The following is a 19,809-nucleotide window of genomic DNA, read 5'->3' on the forward strand; positions in this document are numbered from 1 at the left end:
CTGTTTGCGTTTGAATGGGAGAGCCCTGTAATGGGATGTAAAATGCAGTTATGCTGGACAGTGCTTCCTCAGGGATTCAAAAATAGTCCTACCATTTTTGGTAACGTATTGGCAAAAGAACTGGAACAATGGCAAGGTCAGAAGTCTACCACTACCTTGCTACAATACGTAGATGATATCTTGTTGGGGGCAGACACAGCTGAGGAATGTAAAGAGACACCTATTGATTTATTGAACTTTCTAGGGTTCTCAGGATACAGAGTATCACAAAAGAAAGCACAAATTATGCAGAAAAATGGAATTTATCTTGGGTTTGAAATATCCCAAGGAGAAAAGAAACTGGGAATTGAGAGAAAAGATGTGATTTGCTAAATCGCCCCCTCCCCCCCCATCAAAAAGAGAACTCAGGGGATTTCTGGGAATGGCCAGATGGTGTCACATGTGGATACCTAATTTTGGATTAATGGCTAAACCTTTGTACGAAGCTGTTAAGGGACCAGGAGAGTTACTGGAATGGACTCCAGAATGCCGTAAAGGATTTGATGAAATAAAAAAATCACCCTTATGAGTGCTCCTGCCTTATGTCTCCTCAATTTGACAAAACCTTTTGAACTTTATGTACATGAGAGAGGACATCAGGTGCTGGAAATGCTTGCATAAACCTTGGGAAACTGGAAAAGACAGGTAGCTTACTTTTCAAAACAATTAGATAAGGTAAGCTCTAGACCGCCAGAGCTCTCAGTCTGAGAGCAGTGGCAGCTGCTGCGTTGCTAGTACAAGAGGCATGAAAATTGATTTTGGGACAGAAAATAACTGCTTATGTGCCACATGCTGTTGCAGTGGTGCTGGAACAGAAAGGACATCATTGGTTTTCTCTGAGCTGGATGGTACAATACCAAGCAATATTACTTGAACAGGAAGATAGAGTGATGAAAGTGTCCAGTGCCCTGAATCTGGCATCATTATTACCTCTACAGGAAAAGGAGGGATTGGCACATGATTGTCTACAAACTATCAAACAGGTACACTCTAGTAGTTCAGACCTGAAGGATACTGCTTTACAGAATCCTGACTGGGAGCTACTCACCCATGGAAGCAGCTTCGTTTTGAGAGGGGAACAGAATGCTGGATACACTGTTGTTACTTTAGAAGAAGAAATAAAAGCAAAACCACTGCCAGTGAATACATCTGCTCAAAAGGCTGTATTAATTGCTTCAACTCAAGCCCTGGAATTATCTGAAGGAAAGTGGGCTATTATTTATACTGATTCAAAATATGCCTTTGGAGTAATACATGCTCATGGTGCAATTTGGAAAGAAAGAGTATTGTTATCTTCACAAGGAAACCCTGTAAAATACAGCAAAGAAATTATCAATCTTCTTCAAGCAGTTAATAAACGTAGAGAAATAGCAGTTATACACTGTAAAGCACATCAGTCTGGACAAACTGTCTGTATCTGGACAAACTTTCCGTATCAGAAATAGTGTGGCCAGCAGGAGCAGGGAGGTGATCGTTCCCCTGTACTGGGCACTGGTGAGGCCGCACCTCGAGTCCGGTGTTCAGCTTTAGGCCCCTCACGACAGGAAAGACACTGAGGTGCTGGAGCGTGTCCCGAGAACGGCAACAAAGCTGGTGAGGGGTCTAGAGAAGCAGCTGTGGGAAGTGGGGTCGTTTAGCCTGGAGAAAAGGAGGCTGAGGGGAGACCTTATCGCTCTGTTCAACTACCTGAAAGGAGGCTGCAGTGAGGTGGGTGCTGGTCTCTTCCGTCAGGAGGCTGGAGATAGGACGAGAAGAAATGGCCTCAAGTTGTGCCAGGGGAGGTTTAGATGGGATATTAGGAAAAATTTCTTTACTGAAGGGGTTGTCAGGCATTGGAACAGGCTGCCCGGGGAAATGGTGGAGTCACCATCCCTGGAGGTGTTCAAAAAACGTGTAGATGTGGCATCTCAGGACATGGTTTAGTGGGCATGGTTGATGGTTGGACTTGATCATCTTAAAGGTCTTTTCCAACCTAAATGATTCTATGATTCTAATTAAAGGAAACAGAAAAGCAGATGAGGCTGCAAAAAGAATTGCTCTATCAGCAACAATGGCAACCTTAGTTTCAAAAAGAATCTTAAAAATTGACACTCCTAAATACACAGAAAAGGAAAGCAAGTTGGCTGAATTGTTAAGGGCATAAAGACTGCTGAAGGATGATGGGCAACTCTAATTGGACAATGTGTTGTGACTCCACAGAGGATGAAGGAACTAATGGAACAAACACATAAGGGTACACATATGGGAACTCAGGCTTTAATTGAAACAGTGAAGAGATATGCTGTAGGGATTAATATGGTGCTCACTGCTAAAAGTATTACACAAGGATGTGAGATTTGTGCCAAAAATAATGCTAAGATCCAAAGGAGACTCTCTCTTGGGGAGGTAAAAAGAGGTTTTACACCTGGGCAATACTGGCAAATTGATTTTTCTGAATTACCTAATTGCAATGGATATAAAGATTTGCTAGTAATTGTTGATATTTTTTCAAGGTGGCCTGAAGCTTTCCCATGTCACACCAATAAGACAAGAGAAGTAGTAAAAATTTTATTAAAGGAAATTATACCAAGATTTGGGGTACCAGAAAGGTTTTCCTCAGATCAAGGACCTCACTTTGTTGCAGAAATAGTTCAAGAGGTGTCAAGATTTTTACAAATTAAGTGGGGTTTACATACTCCATGGAGACTACAGTCCACTGGAAAAACAGAAAGGATGAATCAGACGATAAAGAGACAGACTGGAAAATTATGTCAGGAAACTCAGATGAAGTGGATAGAATTTTTACCTCTAGCATTATTTAGAATTAGAATAACTCCTAGAGTTAGAGAAGGAATTAGTCCATTTGAAATTTTGTATGGGAAACCTTACACTATAAATTTAACAGGAAAAGAAACCCAGATGAACCTTAAGGGTGATCAAATTTTGAGTGATTATCTCTTTTCTGTAGCAAAAGTTCTTGCTTCTCTCCAGAGGTACGACCAACTGAGAGCTCCTGTGCCTTTGGACTCACCTGTACATCCATTTAAGCCAGTAGATCCGGTGTATCTACAGACCTGGGAAGAGGAGCCATTGACAGAAAAGTGGAAGGGACCTTGCCTTGTGCTACTGACTACAAACACAGCTGTGAATCTCCAAGGAATTGATTCCTGGATTCATTACACCCAAAGAAAGGTGGCCCCTCCAAAGATATGCGAAGTTCAACACATATAAACTATGAAATTAAAAATATGCAGAGACACATGAACTGCACTTGGGTTGATATTAGATCACTTTTACATTCAGAGTGTATACAAGGAGAAATTTTCTTGGGTTATCTTTTAGGAATAGCAGTAGTACTGTCCTTATGGTTTTTATACAGGTACACTACTTTTTTAAAGCCTAGCAATAAAAGAAATATGGTGGTTATTTTTTCTCGTCTTCCCAAAGAAGACAAATAAAGGGAACCAGAAAGGATGCCCTGAGTCTTGGAATCATAATCTTCATTTGAAAATTATTGAAAAAGCTAATCAAACAAGTTGCTGGGTGTGTACCCATTTTCCAGAACACAGTGATAAGGGAGTACCCTTAGTGGGAATACCAATTCCTTTTAATACCTCTTGGAATAATTTGTGGATAAAACCAAAATTCACAAGAAAGAATGAAACTGACCTTCAAACTTGGGACATATGGTATTCCAATCTTTCGGATGTTAAATGTGTGACAATGAATAAGACTAAGTCATCTGGTAAAGTTTCAGTAGGACATTACCCATACTGTGATTGGTCAATACAATTACAAAGAAAGAAACAGCAGGATGGCTATTGGAATGTTCCAAAAAGTAGTGGGTGGTATTGGTTATGTGGGAATAAAGCACAAAAGGCCCTACCTGCCAACTGGTCAGGAACTTGAACTTTGGGTGCAATTATTCCTAATGTAACAGTAATAAATGAGATCAAAGCAAGATTATGGGTACTAACATATATGAGAAGATACCAAAGAAGCTGCAACCTGTTAATCAATCGCCCTACCAGCTTCCATTCATTTGTGAGATGGTTCCTCCCTTGGTTAGGAGTTAGTGAACTTGAGAAGGCAATACTGAACATTTCTGCCCTTACTGTGAAAATAGGGAATGAGACTACTGATGCCATTAAGGCTCTACAAGAGGTGTCCCAGGCTGCTAATATAGCCATTCAGACCAGGATAGCATTGGATGTGTTGTTAGATTCTCAAGAAGGTGTATGTACGGTAATTAACACCAGCTGCTGTATATACGGAGATCAGAGTGGAAGAATTGCTACTGATTTGAATGAAATCTCGCAACAAAGATCTTACATGAAATTCAAAAGGATGATACATCTTTAGGATTCAAAGAGACCTGGAGATGGTTAACTTCCTGGTTCCCTGATTTAAGCTTATGGCTCAAGAGATTGTTAACTAATAATCTTGTTAGCTTTTGTGTGTTTATATGTACTTCTACAGTGCACCTATATGTGTTGCTTGGCAGCAAGCAATCTGAGGCAGAAATGAGAATTATCTAAGGAATACCCTTAGACAAGTCTCAAGCAGGGGAATTGTTGAAGAATAACTCAGAGATTTAGAATAGTCTGATTATTTTGTGCAAGATGTATTTTGCATATATCAAATTAACAAGTAAGGCTGTAATCAGAAAGGCACACAGTTGGCATTCATAGAGTAAGGGCACGCTGGAATAATTAGGTCTTGATGTTTTGAGGATGCTTTGTGTGCATTGCCAACCTGGCAAGAATACTCAAGGTCCATCAGAGAGAAGTGAAACATTCTTGAGATAACAGGAAGGATACTTGGACCTAAGAAATGTAGGATGTGACTGATAAAAGGAAACATCCTGCTCCAGAATGTGCCAAAGGCCGGATGATTGCCAAAGCAACATGAACTAAGGGAGAGGTAAAGGTGGCAGGGGGAGATCACGATCACCAACTCAATTCCAGGCTGGAAGAATTTGCCCCCTCAAACATGCAAGGAGCATGCGTGCTAATCTACATAGCAAGTGAGGCTAATTTAAATATAACTGGCCAATAGTAGATGAGATGATGACTACTAATCAATGAGTGTAAATTTAGGTGGGTTTTTACTAATCATGTAACAGAATAAATAGTTCGTTTTTCTTTGGTGTGGTGTGCTAGCTTTGTGGAGTTACCCATCTTTGTGCAAATATGAAATAAATAATGCCTCTCCCGAGTGTGCGATTATTGGCTCATTGCACACCGGGAAACGAATCTGCTTTTCAGACAACACTCCTACCCTGACACCAGCACCTCAGTAGCCGTGACAGTTGTTTCTGCTGCTGGGGGTGACCAAACAAAGAAACCTACAGGCAAAAAAAAAAAAAAAAAAAAAAAAAAAAAAAAAAAAGGAAGAAAAATTACATCATCGATCCTTCCCAGCTGCTGATTTATCATGCAACGGCAGAAACAGTTTTACCATTTCAAGTGAGGGCACCGTGCACGCGCCTGAGGGGACAGCAGAGGTGAATGCCTCGCAGCAGTCCAGCATGCTTTGGCCCTTCTCTGAACAGATGTTTCAGTGGCATTTTCCTATCACCTCATTCTATTTGAGTGCAGCAGGCTCCTGACAGTGCAGAGGAACAATAATGTTTACATCCACACAGTGAGGAGCAGAAGCAAGCAGACTATGTAACAGCCCTAGTCTGCGCAAACCACTTTTCCAAGTACAGGCAAGCCTGGACTCCCATCTTATGCCAGCGTGGGGACTACCTATGGTTAACAAAAGTTAGATAGGTTAACAAAACAGGGTAAAAGCAGGCTTGCACACGAGCTATCAGCTCCCTAGAATGAATACTCCACCAACATACACTTAACATCTGCCACACATGCAAGTCTTGATTTTTGCAAGCTGTGATCCAACCTGATAAATCAGTGGAATGAGGTATGACAGTAATGTTAAGCACACATGTAACTATTTACGTACAAGACTGAGAAGTAAAGTGAATGTGTCCCGCCTACTGCTTTTGTACAGAGACATTTTTAGAAGATATTTTCCACAGATGTTTCCAAAAAAATCTCAAAGGTCTTAGAAAATATTTTGCATAGCATTTATAACAAAGTGAGGATTTTCAGGATCACTGCCCATAAGAGCCTATGGTATTTTTAAATTATACAAACCATAGGGAAGTATCAAGCTTATCAAAACAAAGCACTCTTCCTTTTAGGAGACTTTAGCAGAAATGGTAAAAATCAAAGGCAAGAAGAGCACATTGACAAAAAAAACAGTGCATGCTTAAATGAAACGAAGCCTTAGCAGTGTTTCACCTCTTCCCTCTAAATGGACCGCCAGGCCAGAGCGGCTAGGGACACTGCATGCCTTCCGGCCTGTCCACGGAGCACAGGAATGTGCCTTGCTGAAGCTTCTTTTCACAGGGGCCTACAGCAGCTTAGTTTTTCATGCACTGCTTGATTACTTGACTACCAGCATTATCTGGGCCATAACATTTGCAGATAATGCGTTCACTGAGCTGATAACAGCAACATCTATCAAAAACACCCAAACATCTACTCTCACAGCTACATGCAGCATCCAAGCAGGCTGGAAGAGCAAAGCAGCACCTGCCCTGCATGAATTACATCCTGAAGTGGCTACACACCTGCCCTTGGACTTTCGAGCCAACCATTTTGCTAGTGCACTGATTCATGAAAACAAGAGATGCCTGATGCCAGGTGTCTCAAGTGTAAAGAGCTGGACTCAGACTGCTATTGAAAACTCCCACTGTTATGCATACACATTTTGCAAAGGTTTCTTCAACCAGTTGCATGATTACACAGTGGTTTGTCACTGTGAAGTAACTAAATTCACCGAAGAGGCTTTATTTTGTCCTTTGTCTGACTTAACTGGCTTGTCATTGCTTCTTCTTTAATATTCAGACTTAACACATGGCTTAAGCCAAGAGGTTTTGTGACCAGCATTCCAGTTAATCAACTGACAACCTATTTTTGGGAGCACACCTCATACTGGAAACTGTACAAAATTAAAACCGACTTCAGAGAAGTCATGCCAGCCTAGACATAGCCTGAACACTGCTTCCCAGTGAGGCTCTCCTGCCCCAAGCCGAGTTTCCAAAGCAAAGGGCTTGTGCCTTGCACCACAGGGCAGAACTGCCATACAGCACCAAGCAGCTCAAAACCTAGGCGAGAAAGCAGCATCTAAGACAGCTAAACTGTTACCGAAAAAACTGGTCAAAGAAACTCTGTAGGATTCAATTTTGGAGTATTAGAAAGCAGGCATTCTTTATTGCAGTGCTGGATGCATGGGGGATAGTTCCTCCTAGCATGCATACCTTTACCTAACAGCAAGCAAAGCTTCTATTGTTCTAATGTATACATATTCACTACATTTCCTGGAATTGTTGTACCTTTCATGTTATTTCCCAGAAATTATTTACATAGTGTCCGCCTGTTTGGGCATGCACTATTAAATGGGTCAGTGGTCTTTTGGGGTCTTTGAAACCCACTGGTGGTCATTTTCTTTGTGTCCACTAATTGAACTCTCTCTTAAGGCACGTGCAGCGTGGGTCATCTCAGATGGTTCATCTCTTCTTCCTAGTTAGCCAGTCCTGGCAGGTTTTAATCACAAAGCACAGCAGAACTTAAGGCTTCTTATCTATTTGTGCATACTGCTAACAAAGCTCAAGGTTTTCTTACATACCAAAAGTTTCAAAGTCGCTCAAGCAAGCATAAATTAAGTGCTACAAAAACACAATGGAGTCTTTCAATACCAGCCTTTATTTCAAGGCATTAACACCAAGAACTAAAAACCAGGAGAGCCACTGCCAGGCACTAGCAGAGCTGAAGTTAAGCTGAACTGAGGATGATTAGTTTCTGTCTCCATGCTTAAATGTTACTAAGTGATGACTCAGCTCAGCAATAGAAAAGAACATCACTGCAAAATGTCCGAATTGAAGACTGCCCAACTGCTCTTTTCCTGATGATTCTGGAAAAATCAAGACAATTGTTTAGTCTGACCTGAGCCTTGCAGTGTATCACATCACTGAGCTCGCCAGTAGTATAGCTATTTTCCATTAGCATAGACCATCTGGATTTGACAGCAGTATGAAGTGGACTGTCTGTCCCTCTGGTTACTTACATCTATCATTAAAAACCAGAATAAAAAAACCCGACCTTCTAATTTGTGTGCTATAGTTCCTAGGCACTGGTTCTTTGTGAGGCTTTATTCACTAGCTTAGAGTCTTCTAATTACCTGGTCTTTTCTCCCCACTCATCAAAGAGGGATTCCAAACTGTTTACCCTCAGTCTCATTTGAAGGCTTTAAGACTTTTCCTCCCAGCACCTAAGTTGTTTGGGTTTTCTTCCTGCATCCCCTCAAATTTCCCCAGTCTCGCCTACAAAATCATGGCATCACCATCAGCCCAACTGCAAACAGCCCAGCAAGTCACCTTGCTCCTCTCCCCCACATGCAGCCAAAGAGGGGGCCAGACTCTGCCCCACAGCACCCCACGCTGCGGGAGCAGCCTGCCCTCCCTGCACACCTTGTACAGGCAACTAGGCAGCTGGTTGTACTTAAAAGGTGTATTTATTTGCACTTGGGGTCATGCCACCTGGGCTACATCACCTTCAATGCTACTCTCCGCTCCACCAGTCCTTCCATCACGCCTGTGTGCTTTGAGAGCAATTTTAAATGTACTTTCAGGTCACTGATGAAAACAGGCCTGTTTCCATCAGTGACCTAGTCCTGAAGCTTCTTTGCATTGATCCAGTCACTGAAAGCAAGGTCTGCTGGGTGACAGGTTCAACCGTCCTTTCCTGTCATTTCGTATCTTACGGTTTTCTCATCTGCAAGTCATCCCAGCTCATGCTGCAACTACTTCTCTGCCTTTCACAGCAGCGGAGCTACTAACAGAGCAAGTGGAAGATGAAAGACAAGTCAGCAATGGCAAAGTCTGACAATTTGAGGCCATCACTTCATACAGTGAGCAGATTTTCTCAAGGTCAGCTCTGATGTTTGAGACCAGGACTCCAGAATTAGAATGGCACACACATATGAAATGTGGTGCATCACCAGGGACAGAGAACCAAGTGCAGGGCAGTAACTGCTTAAGTCCATGTACCACTGGAGTGAAGTGGTTAAAATGAAATTTCTGTATGCATTGACTTAAAAGCATGTAGCTGGAACAGCTGCTTCACTTTTGAATGAACTGACAGCTCTGAGCTGTTCCAGAAAGATGTGTCTTTAAAAGGTGGTTTCAGTACTGAGTCCAAGAGAATTTTAAGGCAGGGATGAAAAAAAAAAAAAAGGCATTAACACTTTGTACAAACTGACAAAAGCCAATAAATTGGTACAAAACATTAACTATTTCTCACCACACCATACTAAAAAAAAATAAAAAATAATTCTACCTAGTCCAAGTATTGCTAAAGACTTTCCAGTTTAGATCAGTGTCACAACAGCCAACTTCACACACATTTCCAGATTGGCAAGTTCAAAATGGAGTCTTCCCATTGCTTACTTCTTGACGAGCATTTTTAAATACAATGACTACTCAAGAAGTATCTTGAATAGTATTCCTGAACCACTGTTTTGCCAGTGACTGTAATATAAGAAGCCAAGGAAAAAAAAAACACGAGATGGGTCTCTTCAGAAAACTTTAAGAACGGTTCCTGTTAAAACTCAGTGTGAGAGATGACAGGCTGACAGATTTTGGATGAGTCATACTGGACAGAAAGAAGTGCAAAACTTTTCATTTTCAGACTGTGCACATTTATATGTTTAAATACTTGAGCATACGCCACCTCTAATTGCTGGAAGTTCCAATCACTGAACTGCAAACATCAGTCCCAGCATAGTTATCACTAATTAAAATGATGACAAGATTGCTACGTGTGTCAGGACTCCCTTCATAACAAATATGGAGCCACCTTCCTCCCACATGCTGTCATGGGCAAATGCCACAGTCCCCCACAGCTCCGGCTGGCTAGGTCCCTCACTGCCTTATGCTGACGGTGAAGCGTATCTCTTGGGTGACCTGAACAATGCAGTAGGTCAAATTCAGTTGGCAGAATGGTCAATCACAGCCTAAAAATCTAGAAGGCCAGGCATTTAACGTGTCAAAACATATTAGAGACCACACAGTTGAGAAAGAAATGGAAGCACCATTAACTCAGGTATCAGAAGGGCCTTGGAAGCAACCGAAGGTCCAAGGATCTTCACACGGCTAAGTTGAGAACACCATCCAGCCTCAGCACATGTTTGGGATGGCAGCGGTCAACAGCTCCAGATGAGACCTTCAACTTATACTGTAGTCATAGCTCAGACTTTCATTCAATTGCTCCCCTGAAACAAGTATGTCTTGCACCACCCACGACTACGAGTGCATCCATTGTAATGGAAGTCTCAGTAACAGAAAAGACACCCTGGAATACCTACACTTACAAAAATTAAAATAAAAGCAGCGGTACGATTTATATCCTTCCACAGAAAAATGTCCCTTTGCCCTTAAAAGTAAAGGCCCTGCTCTTACATTGCTTTCACTCCACAGCTGTAGAGCCATAGGTATTTAAGCTGTTTCTTTAAACCCACAATGCAATGAACTTGTGGGATGGGAGAGAAAAAGGCTAAAAAAAAAATAATTAGGCAGCAATGGGAAACTAAGCAGGAACGAGAAAGACTATCTTCTGCCTGGAATGAGAAAAAGTATCTTCTGCCTCTTAGGCAGTGCCAGGAACGGATTCCAACCTAATGATGCAAGTGTCAAATGATAAAACATTTACAGGACCTCACTGTCTTTTGGTCGCTTTCCCCTCACTTTCTAATCACTTTTGAATCCAGCAGCAAATTTTATCCAGCTATGGCAGGCAGATGGGGGGCCTCAAAGATACTATGTTCTTACAATTTCCTTGAAAATAGGCAAAAGGTTTAGCAGAGAAAAATGATCTCTCAACCCTGAGCAAGAAAAAGGCTGCAACACTAGTTCAGTATTTATTAGAAAGGGAATTGACATAAAATACCGACCTCAATGGACAAAGCTGCAGAAAACCACGCTTTGCTAATTCAGTTGTTCAGGCAACCATTTGTTGAAAATAAAGCCTCCATGTTTCTGCAAACAGGGAAAAAAGTCTCTTTTTCCTAACTATATTTAAGTGGAGTACACTACAATACTCCACATCAGCCCTCAACTAGTTTCATCTCCAATCATGATTAACAGCTGTGGCAGGGGCGTGGAAAGGTAGCTGTGAGAGGGTGTAAGACCCACAGCTAAATGTCTCTTCTTTTAACTGACTGGCTCAGGTTAAACACAATAAACCAAACCTCTCTCACCCAGGAAGACCATTTGCAGAAGGAGAGACGTGTTTTGGGAAGCACCACATGGAGCGGAGCCAGGAACACTGCTGGCACCATACCATAGTGCTGCAGGGCATCACCCCACACACACTTTCCAGCAGTGCCCCAGCATCCTCAGAGGACACAAACCTGGACAAGGATGACACAGCCACCCTTTCCACCATGTAATGAAAAGAGCAGACCACGAGAACAGGGCTGCAAGCCCCCTTCCCAACCTGCAGATGCAAACAGGCAGCCCCAGAGCGTGTGGGGGGCTTCCGTCCCCTGCCCCCAAAGCCATGAGCCCCCAAAGTCATAAGACTGGCCAAGGCCAATCTTATAAATAAAGCTGGGGTTTTTTTGTTTTGTTTTGGTTTGGTTTTTTTAACCTCCTCAGAATGAGAGGTCTGGGTATAAAATGAAAATCTGGTACTCTACCTTGTGGCACATCTTACTGCATTTACTACATGATATGACTTCTAAGTGCAGAACAGTATTAAAGAAAGCACTCAAGATTTAACAGACCTACAAAAATAGCTTTATAAGCTTTAATAACTACCAGTTCTAATTGAAAAATCCATCTTCTTGAACAACACAGCTACAACATACTGCACCTCAAAAATTTGTTAACTATCTAAATTACATTCATTTAACTCTGGAAAAACCATATTCATTGTAATAAAGATTTTCCGCAACAGCTGCTTTTCTTAACCATGATCTCAACTTTATTCTCTTGAGAATAACTACTGAAGAAAAGCCAAATGTAAAATCCTGTTTCCTGTCAATTTAAGCAGATGTTTTTATGTAATCAAAAGCATTGTGGAGGCCCAAGCCAAACTGTATTCTCACTGCATTCTCAAAATAGACCTACCAATGAAACACTAGCAAAAAAAGAAACATTTAGCAAGCTTATTACATTTCAGAAACCTAAAAATCGCAATTTTCTTCAGAACCAGGTTGTACCTTGCCCGATAAAAACCAACAGCAGAGATTAAACTTTATCAATGACCAAGTTCCATGAAAGCAAGTTCCCAGGGTCTACTCGGCAAGGATACAAGTCACACAGTAATGTTAATTAAGATTAATTTAAATAATTTTTGAGTGGAAAATCAGCACAACCATAGCACGCTGAAGTTTGGCAGCTTGCTGCTGTATTCTTTAGCAACAGGAATCTGGGCTGCGAAACCTGAATGCATTTATTCTGACAGGCACCATCAACTAGATGCCTAGCACGGTTTGACCCAAAACTAAAAGTACCGATCACTCATCTTCTACTTCACACCAGGAAAATTTGCTGGTGTTACGAATGGAGAAAAAATGGATAATCAAGTGATGTTCACTCACAACTGAACTTTGATATCAGCTTCAGACATCCACGCACGACAACTGCACTTTCACAGCTCAGAAGGACAATACCAAAGTTCTCAGTCAGTACTAGGAAAGCAGATCCACAGAATCAGAGAGGCAGATACAACATATATGCAGGGCAAAAATACTTCATACAAAAAAAATCCCACCCTGTGGGATATCAAACCCATTAAACTAGTATATTTTTAGGGAAAAAGGAGGCACCCAATATGAATATTGTTTTTCAGGACTCATATAAAGTTCCATCTTTCCTCAAGCACATCACCTCTGTTTCTGGAGACAGGGCTAAGTTAATCTTCGGGGGAATATTTTAAGGAGAGGCCAAATTCCTTCTCAATTTTCCAGCTTGATTAACAGTACCCATAAAATGCCTGAGGAATTTCGATTGAGAGAGCAAGAAGAAATTCTATCCCTTTTGTTTTTCTTGTGTATTAATCATGTTAAACAAACATCCCCTCATCAAGGTTGGAATAAATCAAGCCATGAAGGCAAAGACCATTTTTTCTTTTAAAAAAGTTACAGCGCATGCTATTGAAACATGGTTTACGCCATATATCATCTTCGCCTATAAAAAGGTTTTCCACTAAGTTCACTGGTCTAACTCCAGCAACATGCCATATTTAGCACAGATAAGTCTTACATCAAAAATAGTGCTTGAGCCAGCAGAATACATCTCCCCAGGGTATTGCATAATTTTGGCGCTATGACTGCATCCACTTTAGGGCTTTTGCTTCAGCTCCAGCATCACTACAGAGTTCAGTTTATTTACAGACTCCAAAGTGATACGTCAGTGTCAATAAAACACATTACTATCAGATATTACTACACAGGGTAGGAACAGTGGCTTCAAGAATGTCTCAAAGTTTGGTCACCCTAAAGCCGTGGCATTCACCACAGAAGTCTCACAATGGTTTCATCCTCCTGGTATCAAGTTACTTCTCCAGGACCTACACCAAAAAAAGCAATAAAAATGCCACGAACCCCTGCAGTAACAGCACCTACTAACAGCGCTTTGTTGAGCTGCTCAAAAACTTGTTTCACACACTGCCAAAATGCACGTGAACCAGCAGTCAGGGAGACCCCCTGCTTTACGAGGAATATTAGCAAACGCAGTTACTGCTGTCCCCCAGGACCACCCAGGGCTGTTTGACAAGGTGCAAGGGAGCTTGCGGAGGACGGGCGTGTGGAGGCACACTCGGCAATCCTCCCAGCCCAATGAAGATTCAAAGAACCGCAGCCAGAAGACCAAACCTAGCCTGGGGTTTCAATCTTCAGGAAAGAACTGAGATTTTTTCCAGGTGGTTCACACAAAAGCAAGAGAATAATCGGATGCCAAGGGTGGGCAGAGTGTTCAGTGAAGAAATACCGACAGAATTAGGACTGTAACGTGTTCAAATATGTAAAACACCAGCAATAAGCTCACTGGCTCATCTGCTGCAGGCAGGACGAGTAGTAATGGGTTTCTATCGCAGCAGTGGAGATTTGGGAAAACAAAGCACAAAATAAAGTGCCTGGGGGAGATGCGGTCTAACACCACGCTAGAGAGACAACTGGTAGGAACAAGAGTCCTTCCCCCGAGTGCAACCAATTAGGAGATCTGGACAGGGCCTCACGACCACCCTTCCCCTCCAAGTCCACGGTCATCCCTCACCCATCACAATGGATTCAATCAAGAGAACGGGTGCACGGCACTGACTGATTCCTCACCCCGTGGATGCTGAAGGGCGTAGGTCCTGCCCTTGTTCTCACCTCTCCCTTCTTCCGCCAGCACCTGCCCTTGCTGAATCTTTCCACAACCCAAATTTAAAGGAGTTTGTGTAAGGGTCTGAGGAGTGCCAGGCAGCCGGCGGCTACGAGAGAAGTTAAGACTGTTCTACTTCGTACACCGTGGGGGCTCACGTCCCCACCACCAGGCACCCGTGGCAGCGCGCTGACCGCCTCTGGCGGCTCCAGGGGGTCCGTCCCCGCTTTGGGAATCGCTCCTTGCAGTGCAGGTCCGTGGGAAGGCTCCTCTCAGCGCCTGCGCCTTCGTCCGCCTCCCACGGCCCCACCACAGCTCCCGGTGCCGACCCCCGCGAGCAGAGCCACCCGCCGCTGCCCGCGCACCCCTCGGCCGCCCGACCTGCTGGAACACGAGGGGGATTCCTCCAGGAAACTCCGCAAAAACACCACCGCACACGCTTGAAGAGCCACGCTTCGCAGACGGGCTGCACTCGGCTCCCCCTCTGCAAGTGCTGCTGGTGTTTTGAACCCGCTAACCGCCCTGGGGAGGACGGCTCCCCGGAGGCTGACCGCGGAGAGCGCCAAGCTGCGGCCGAGGGGCGGCGGAGCGATGCGGACCCCGCCCTGCCCCGTCCCGGGCTCCCCGGCCCCCGCCGTGGGCCGTCACCACCCCGACCCCGCGGGACGCTCCCCCGGGACCTCGCCGCCCGCTCTCCGTGACGGCCGCCGGAGCCCCTGGGTGGGCGCCGGCCCAGCGCCGTCTCCCAGTGGACCCCCCCCACCTTCCCGCGCCGCCGGCCGCCCACACCTGCCGGCCTCCCCGCGCCCCCCCCCCCCCCCGGCCCCCTACCTGGCCGGCGCAGCAGGGCGCAGACATGCCGGCAGCGCGGCGCGGCCTGGCTCCCTCACAGCCTCCCTCATGCGGGAGCGGGCAGGGCAGGGCCGGGCCGGGCCGGGCCCGGGCTGGGCTGGGCTGGGCTGGGCTGGGCTGGGCAGCGCGGACCGAGCCGCACCACGCCGCCTCCTCCCCCGGCGTCCGGCAGCGATGCCCTCGGCCCGGCCCCGCCTCCCGGCTTCCGCCGCCCTAGCTTCCGCTGTGCGGAGCCGGCGCGGCGGGCGGCGGCGGCGACACGGGGGGCCGCGCCGTCTCCCCGGCCCCGAGCGCCCCGTCGGGGCCGCCCGCCCGCTGCGGCCGCTGCTGCTCGGCCGCGGCGGGCCTCGTCCAGCCGGCCTGCGCCGCCGGCGGCTGTCCCTTCCCCGAGCGAGGGGACGCCCCCCGGGCCGGCAGCCCCGCGTCCGCCGCTGGGGAGAGCGCCCACCCTCCCAGCCTGGCCCCGGGGGAGCCGTGCCTCGGCTGAAGGCGCCCGCGCGTTGGTCGCGCACGGCAGTCAGTGTCTGAACTCTCTTGCTTCGCTCGCCCGAGCCGAGGGGAGCGGCGGTTCCGCCTGCAGCTCTGCCCTCCCGACCGAATCCCTGCGGGACTGGCCCCCGCAGGCTGTCCTGCTCTCAAGGACACTGCCGGGATCACTCGCCTGCTCGTACACCCTCTAAAACACCCGCTTTTTAGTAGCTGGAGTTTAGCGAACTGACTGGAGAAGACGAACAAACGTAGGGATCTTAAAAGACCTGACATTACATGCGAGTTTACCGCTGGGATGCACGAACCTTGGGTTCAAACTGCTTTGCCGCGTCCCACGGCCCTTACACCGCCCGCACCTTCACGCAGGAGTCGTGTTTGTTCAAAGGACAGCTGTAGGGCTGTGCTTTCCTAACAGGAGCCGAGGTCTTTCCCAGTGTTTCCAAAATATTTCTCCAGCATCAGTTGCTAGGACTCGAGTGCAGTGCCAGGCAGTCACTGAGCGTTTCTCAGCTTCCCCTAACGCTCCTGCAGACAAAGCCACCGACGACAGCAGCAGTGAGGGTCTCCCTGAAAAGACTCCCTCGCCTTCTCTGCTTTGTTGTCTCTGTGCCTGAGTGTGCTGTAATATTTAAGATCACTATTTGGAACTTTATTTCTGGTCTCAAAATGCCCTAGCTTTAGGAATTCAGTGCAACTGAAAGCTTATGAACTGCATACAGATACGTGCATGTAGATAATGCAGCTGCACCCACCAGAAAGGAAATCAGTGTGGATTGCAGGATGTATTGCGTAAAAGCCCTTCTTCGTCTTTCCTCTTTCTTGTGTGCAAACAAACAGAAAGTCAATGCTTTAGGAAGCGGATCATATGATGAATCGGCATTACATAATTTGGTGTTATACTGGGGACCGAAGAGACCAGAGTTGCCATAAGAGTACAGTTTATAAAAAACAGACGTGCTTTACTTTTAATGGTAGTCTAACATCTGCATAATACTCAGTTACAGATGGGGTATTTACCACTGTTTTAAGATTAATTCTGTCAAGCAGACAGTTATTTAGCTGCAAAGGACACCACCAGCTTGCAGGCATCCCACAGGACCCCACCACAGTTCAGGCACCAATGTGGCTGACGCTCCTGCTGTGTAGGAGCAGCAAAAGCCCCAACCTCAGGTGAGGACTCCTGAAGTCAGGACTAGGGGTAGACATCTCAGCACACCTTCTCTGATTTATAGCTGAAGAGAAAGAATCAAGAATTGAACAACAGACAGGAAAGCAGCGCAGCCAGTGAACAGGCAATGGAAAACCACTGGTGTTTTTAACTTCAAGACACAGTCAGGTTCTTGAAGCACGTGGTTAAGACACAGGAATGTGAGCATCACAGCATATAGTAAGAGCTCAGCAAAACTGCATTCATCTTCTATTTCTGTTCCAGACTTCTTATACAATCACGAGAAGCTGACTGGTCACGCTTTGCTTAATTTCCACATCTGCAAAATCAACTCAAAACATGAAGGAGAATCTGAGGTTTAATTTAAAAATGAAACTGTCTTGCAAAGAGAGACTGCTGAAGGTGGCGTAAGGGTATGGTGGAATAGTACACCATCAGCACGTCTGCGATAGCAACAAGCATTCAAAGCATTCACTGGGTGAGGAACACCGTTAATTCACTGCTCCATGCAGGTCTGCTAATGCTGCACCATTACCACTGACACAAATCCAGCCTCTGCACTGAAGAAAACAGCAGAGTTCTGTGATGGACCTTCCAATCAGTTAGAGCACCCCAAAGCCCTGGGCTTTTTAAGTGAAAAATTCGTCGCCAGAAATGCTTGAACTTTCCTGCTGTGTTGCTGGCGAGCATTAAGCAGGCTAATAGCAAAGCAATGAGCAGATGTTACTGCATGAAAAGAACTGTCACTCTGAAACTATCCATGCATTTAGAATAAAGTTTACCCATCAAGTACATATTCTGAAATCAGAAAAGGCTGTTGTGTTCCCCTAATCTGATTTACTGGCCAGAAATCTTCAACCAGTAATTCCCGCCTCAAACTGTTCCTTTTAGCAGGGTAAAGAGTGCCTCTTTGAAGAGATGCTAATTCTGACTTAGGCTTTCAACTGACAGGCAATCCATAGCATTAGCAGAGAAAGGCAAGATGCTTTGGCCTGGCTTTGTGTAAGGAATTTTATGAACGCAGATTTACAGAGATTTAATGAGTCAGGCAGAACGGGGGCAAAAACTGGCCCCGTGGTAAGAAAGACAGTGAAGGAGTACCCAGGAATGGAGTTAGAACTCTGGGCTCGGTTCAGGTGCTGGGGAGCAAGGAATGAAGTAAAGCAGTTGGTTAGAAGTTGTTAACCATGTGGCACTCCCCAGAAAAAATCCTGGTAAGAAGCCAGTTGCGCCCTGGGAGCAAGCCACCTTCCTCGGTCAGCATGTATGTAAGCAGAGCAGAGTAGCAGAACCTGAAGCCCCAGAAGCAGGTCACTTTGATCCACTTACCTTCAGGCAGCCTATAAAACTCTGCCTGCAAGGTATCCAGCCCTGTTTCGTACACACCAGTGACCTGTGGCAGTGACCAGTTTTGCTTGAGTCACCAGGAAAGGCATTACCCTTGGATCCCAACAGCAGTCTCATTTGCAGATGTTGCACCTCCATTTGCATTCACTTTACTCATTCCCAACTCACTTCTACATGGATTATTGTAACAGAAGCAGAGGTTTTCACTGTCCCCCTTCACTGTGAGAAGAATGCAGTATTACTACCTCTATAGAGAACTCAAAAATAAAATGTTAGTGGTGAAGCAGAAAGCTTTGTGGCATAGTACAGGGAAATCGTAACTTACCAGGAACATGCAAGGACTCTCTACTTCCTCAGTACTTGTGTAGTATGAACCATCTCAGTGTATTTTAGAGTAAGAATATTAGGAATTGTGTCGTTTTGTTCACACTTTCTGAAATGAAGCTGCAACTTGGAATGATGCCTTCAATGTTTTGTAATTTCAAGGTTTTTCAGTAATTAAAGAATTTTGGTTTGTGCCAGCTGGCAAAGAGAAGAGCACAAAAAGTCTGCATCCAATGAGAAGGAGAAATCAAACACTTGGCTGTTTATCAGGTGAAATGAAACACAGAAAATCTTTCCAAATTTAAATGCAATCAGAAAGAAACAAAACCAGATTGTTACACATCATGGTGGCCACTTATATAAAATTAGTTGATTTTTATAGTGTAAATTTAGACTTTATATGCTTGTTAAAATACAAAAGATGTGACATTGCTTTTTAGGTAAATGTGTATTTTGCTTGAGCCTAGCAATTAGACACCAGTCAAAACTGTGGTTATGGGAAGGAGAGGAAATGTCTGTGCACATGCATGCACATCTTCTGGGAACCACCACTCAGATCCAAACTGAACCTCTTACACAGCTAATGACCTAACTGCTGTGATGCTCACTGGCATAGTTTCCTGTGGAAAAGGTATTCCAGTAAAGGGCAGCACCATGCAAAGGTGTGATCAGACACTAACATGTATTTACCACCTAGGAATTTTACTTGTGTGTGACTGCAAGACCATCCCCATCTCACAGTATAGGTGGCTGCAGGCCATAATAAACTCATTACTTCCTCAGTTTTTTTACCAAGTATGCACCAGCACCTGGATTATTCCCCAGATCTTCTTATGTAGTCAAGGGCTTCTAGAACCTTTGGATATCTTCCAAAAGCCAGTGTATCTAGGAATCATGTCAGGACCAGCTGCCACAGTACAGTATAGCCCAGCTGTAGACCTGACAAAAAGCAAGTGGGAGTAGCCCACTTAGACACAAAAGTGCACCGTTAGCAGTTGAAGCATCTCAGAGATGTTTTAAGCTTAGCTTGGTGCAGGAAGCTCAAGGGCAGGGTATGGCCCATGCCAATATTTGCCAAGAGCACCATGTCACCCATTACTCCTTTAGCTTGGAGTTCTTGGCCGCTACACCTTATTTGACTCTCCAGTTGCCACTCTGCTTAAAAATAAGTAAA

At 44.9% G+C, this 19,809-nt stretch overlaps 2 protein-coding genes across 3 annotated transcripts in view; both read right to left on the minus strand.

Moving 5' to 3' along the window:
• Positions 1-15,388, minus strand: part of SERINC5 (serine incorporator 5) — a 52,210-nt gene extending 36,822 nt beyond the window's left edge. Inside the window, exons 1-2 of one of the 2 annotated variants that reach the window (XM_049794565.1) lie at positions 15,287-15,373; positions 5,299-5,365 (exon numbers count right to left, since the gene is read on the minus strand). Coding sequence is in view for 1 of the 2 variants with exons in the window: in XM_049794564.1 (XP_049650521.1) it covers positions 15,287-15,313 (27 nt within the window). In the remaining variant the exon portion in view is untranslated. Of the gene's footprint in view, positions 1-5,298; positions 5,366-15,286 lie in introns of both variants that reach the window. The other variant, XM_049794564.1, reaches the window with a different exon arrangement.
• Positions 15,389-16,761: 1,373 nt separating this feature from the next.
• Positions 16,762-19,809, minus strand: part of CDK7 (cyclin dependent kinase 7) — a 34,392-nt gene continuing 31,344 nt past the window's right edge. Inside the window, exon 13 of the transcript XR_007505025.1 lies at positions 16,762-18,530. The gene's annotated coding sequence lies outside the window, so the exon portion shown is untranslated. The remainder of the gene's footprint in view (positions 18,531-19,809) is intronic.

Source organism: Accipiter gentilis, chromosome Z (genome assembly GCF_929443795.1).
Source record: "Accipiter gentilis chromosome Z, bAccGen1.1, whole genome shotgun sequence".
NCBI classification, from domain to species: domain Eukaryota; kingdom Metazoa; phylum Chordata; class Aves; order Accipitriformes; family Accipitridae; genus Astur; species Astur gentilis.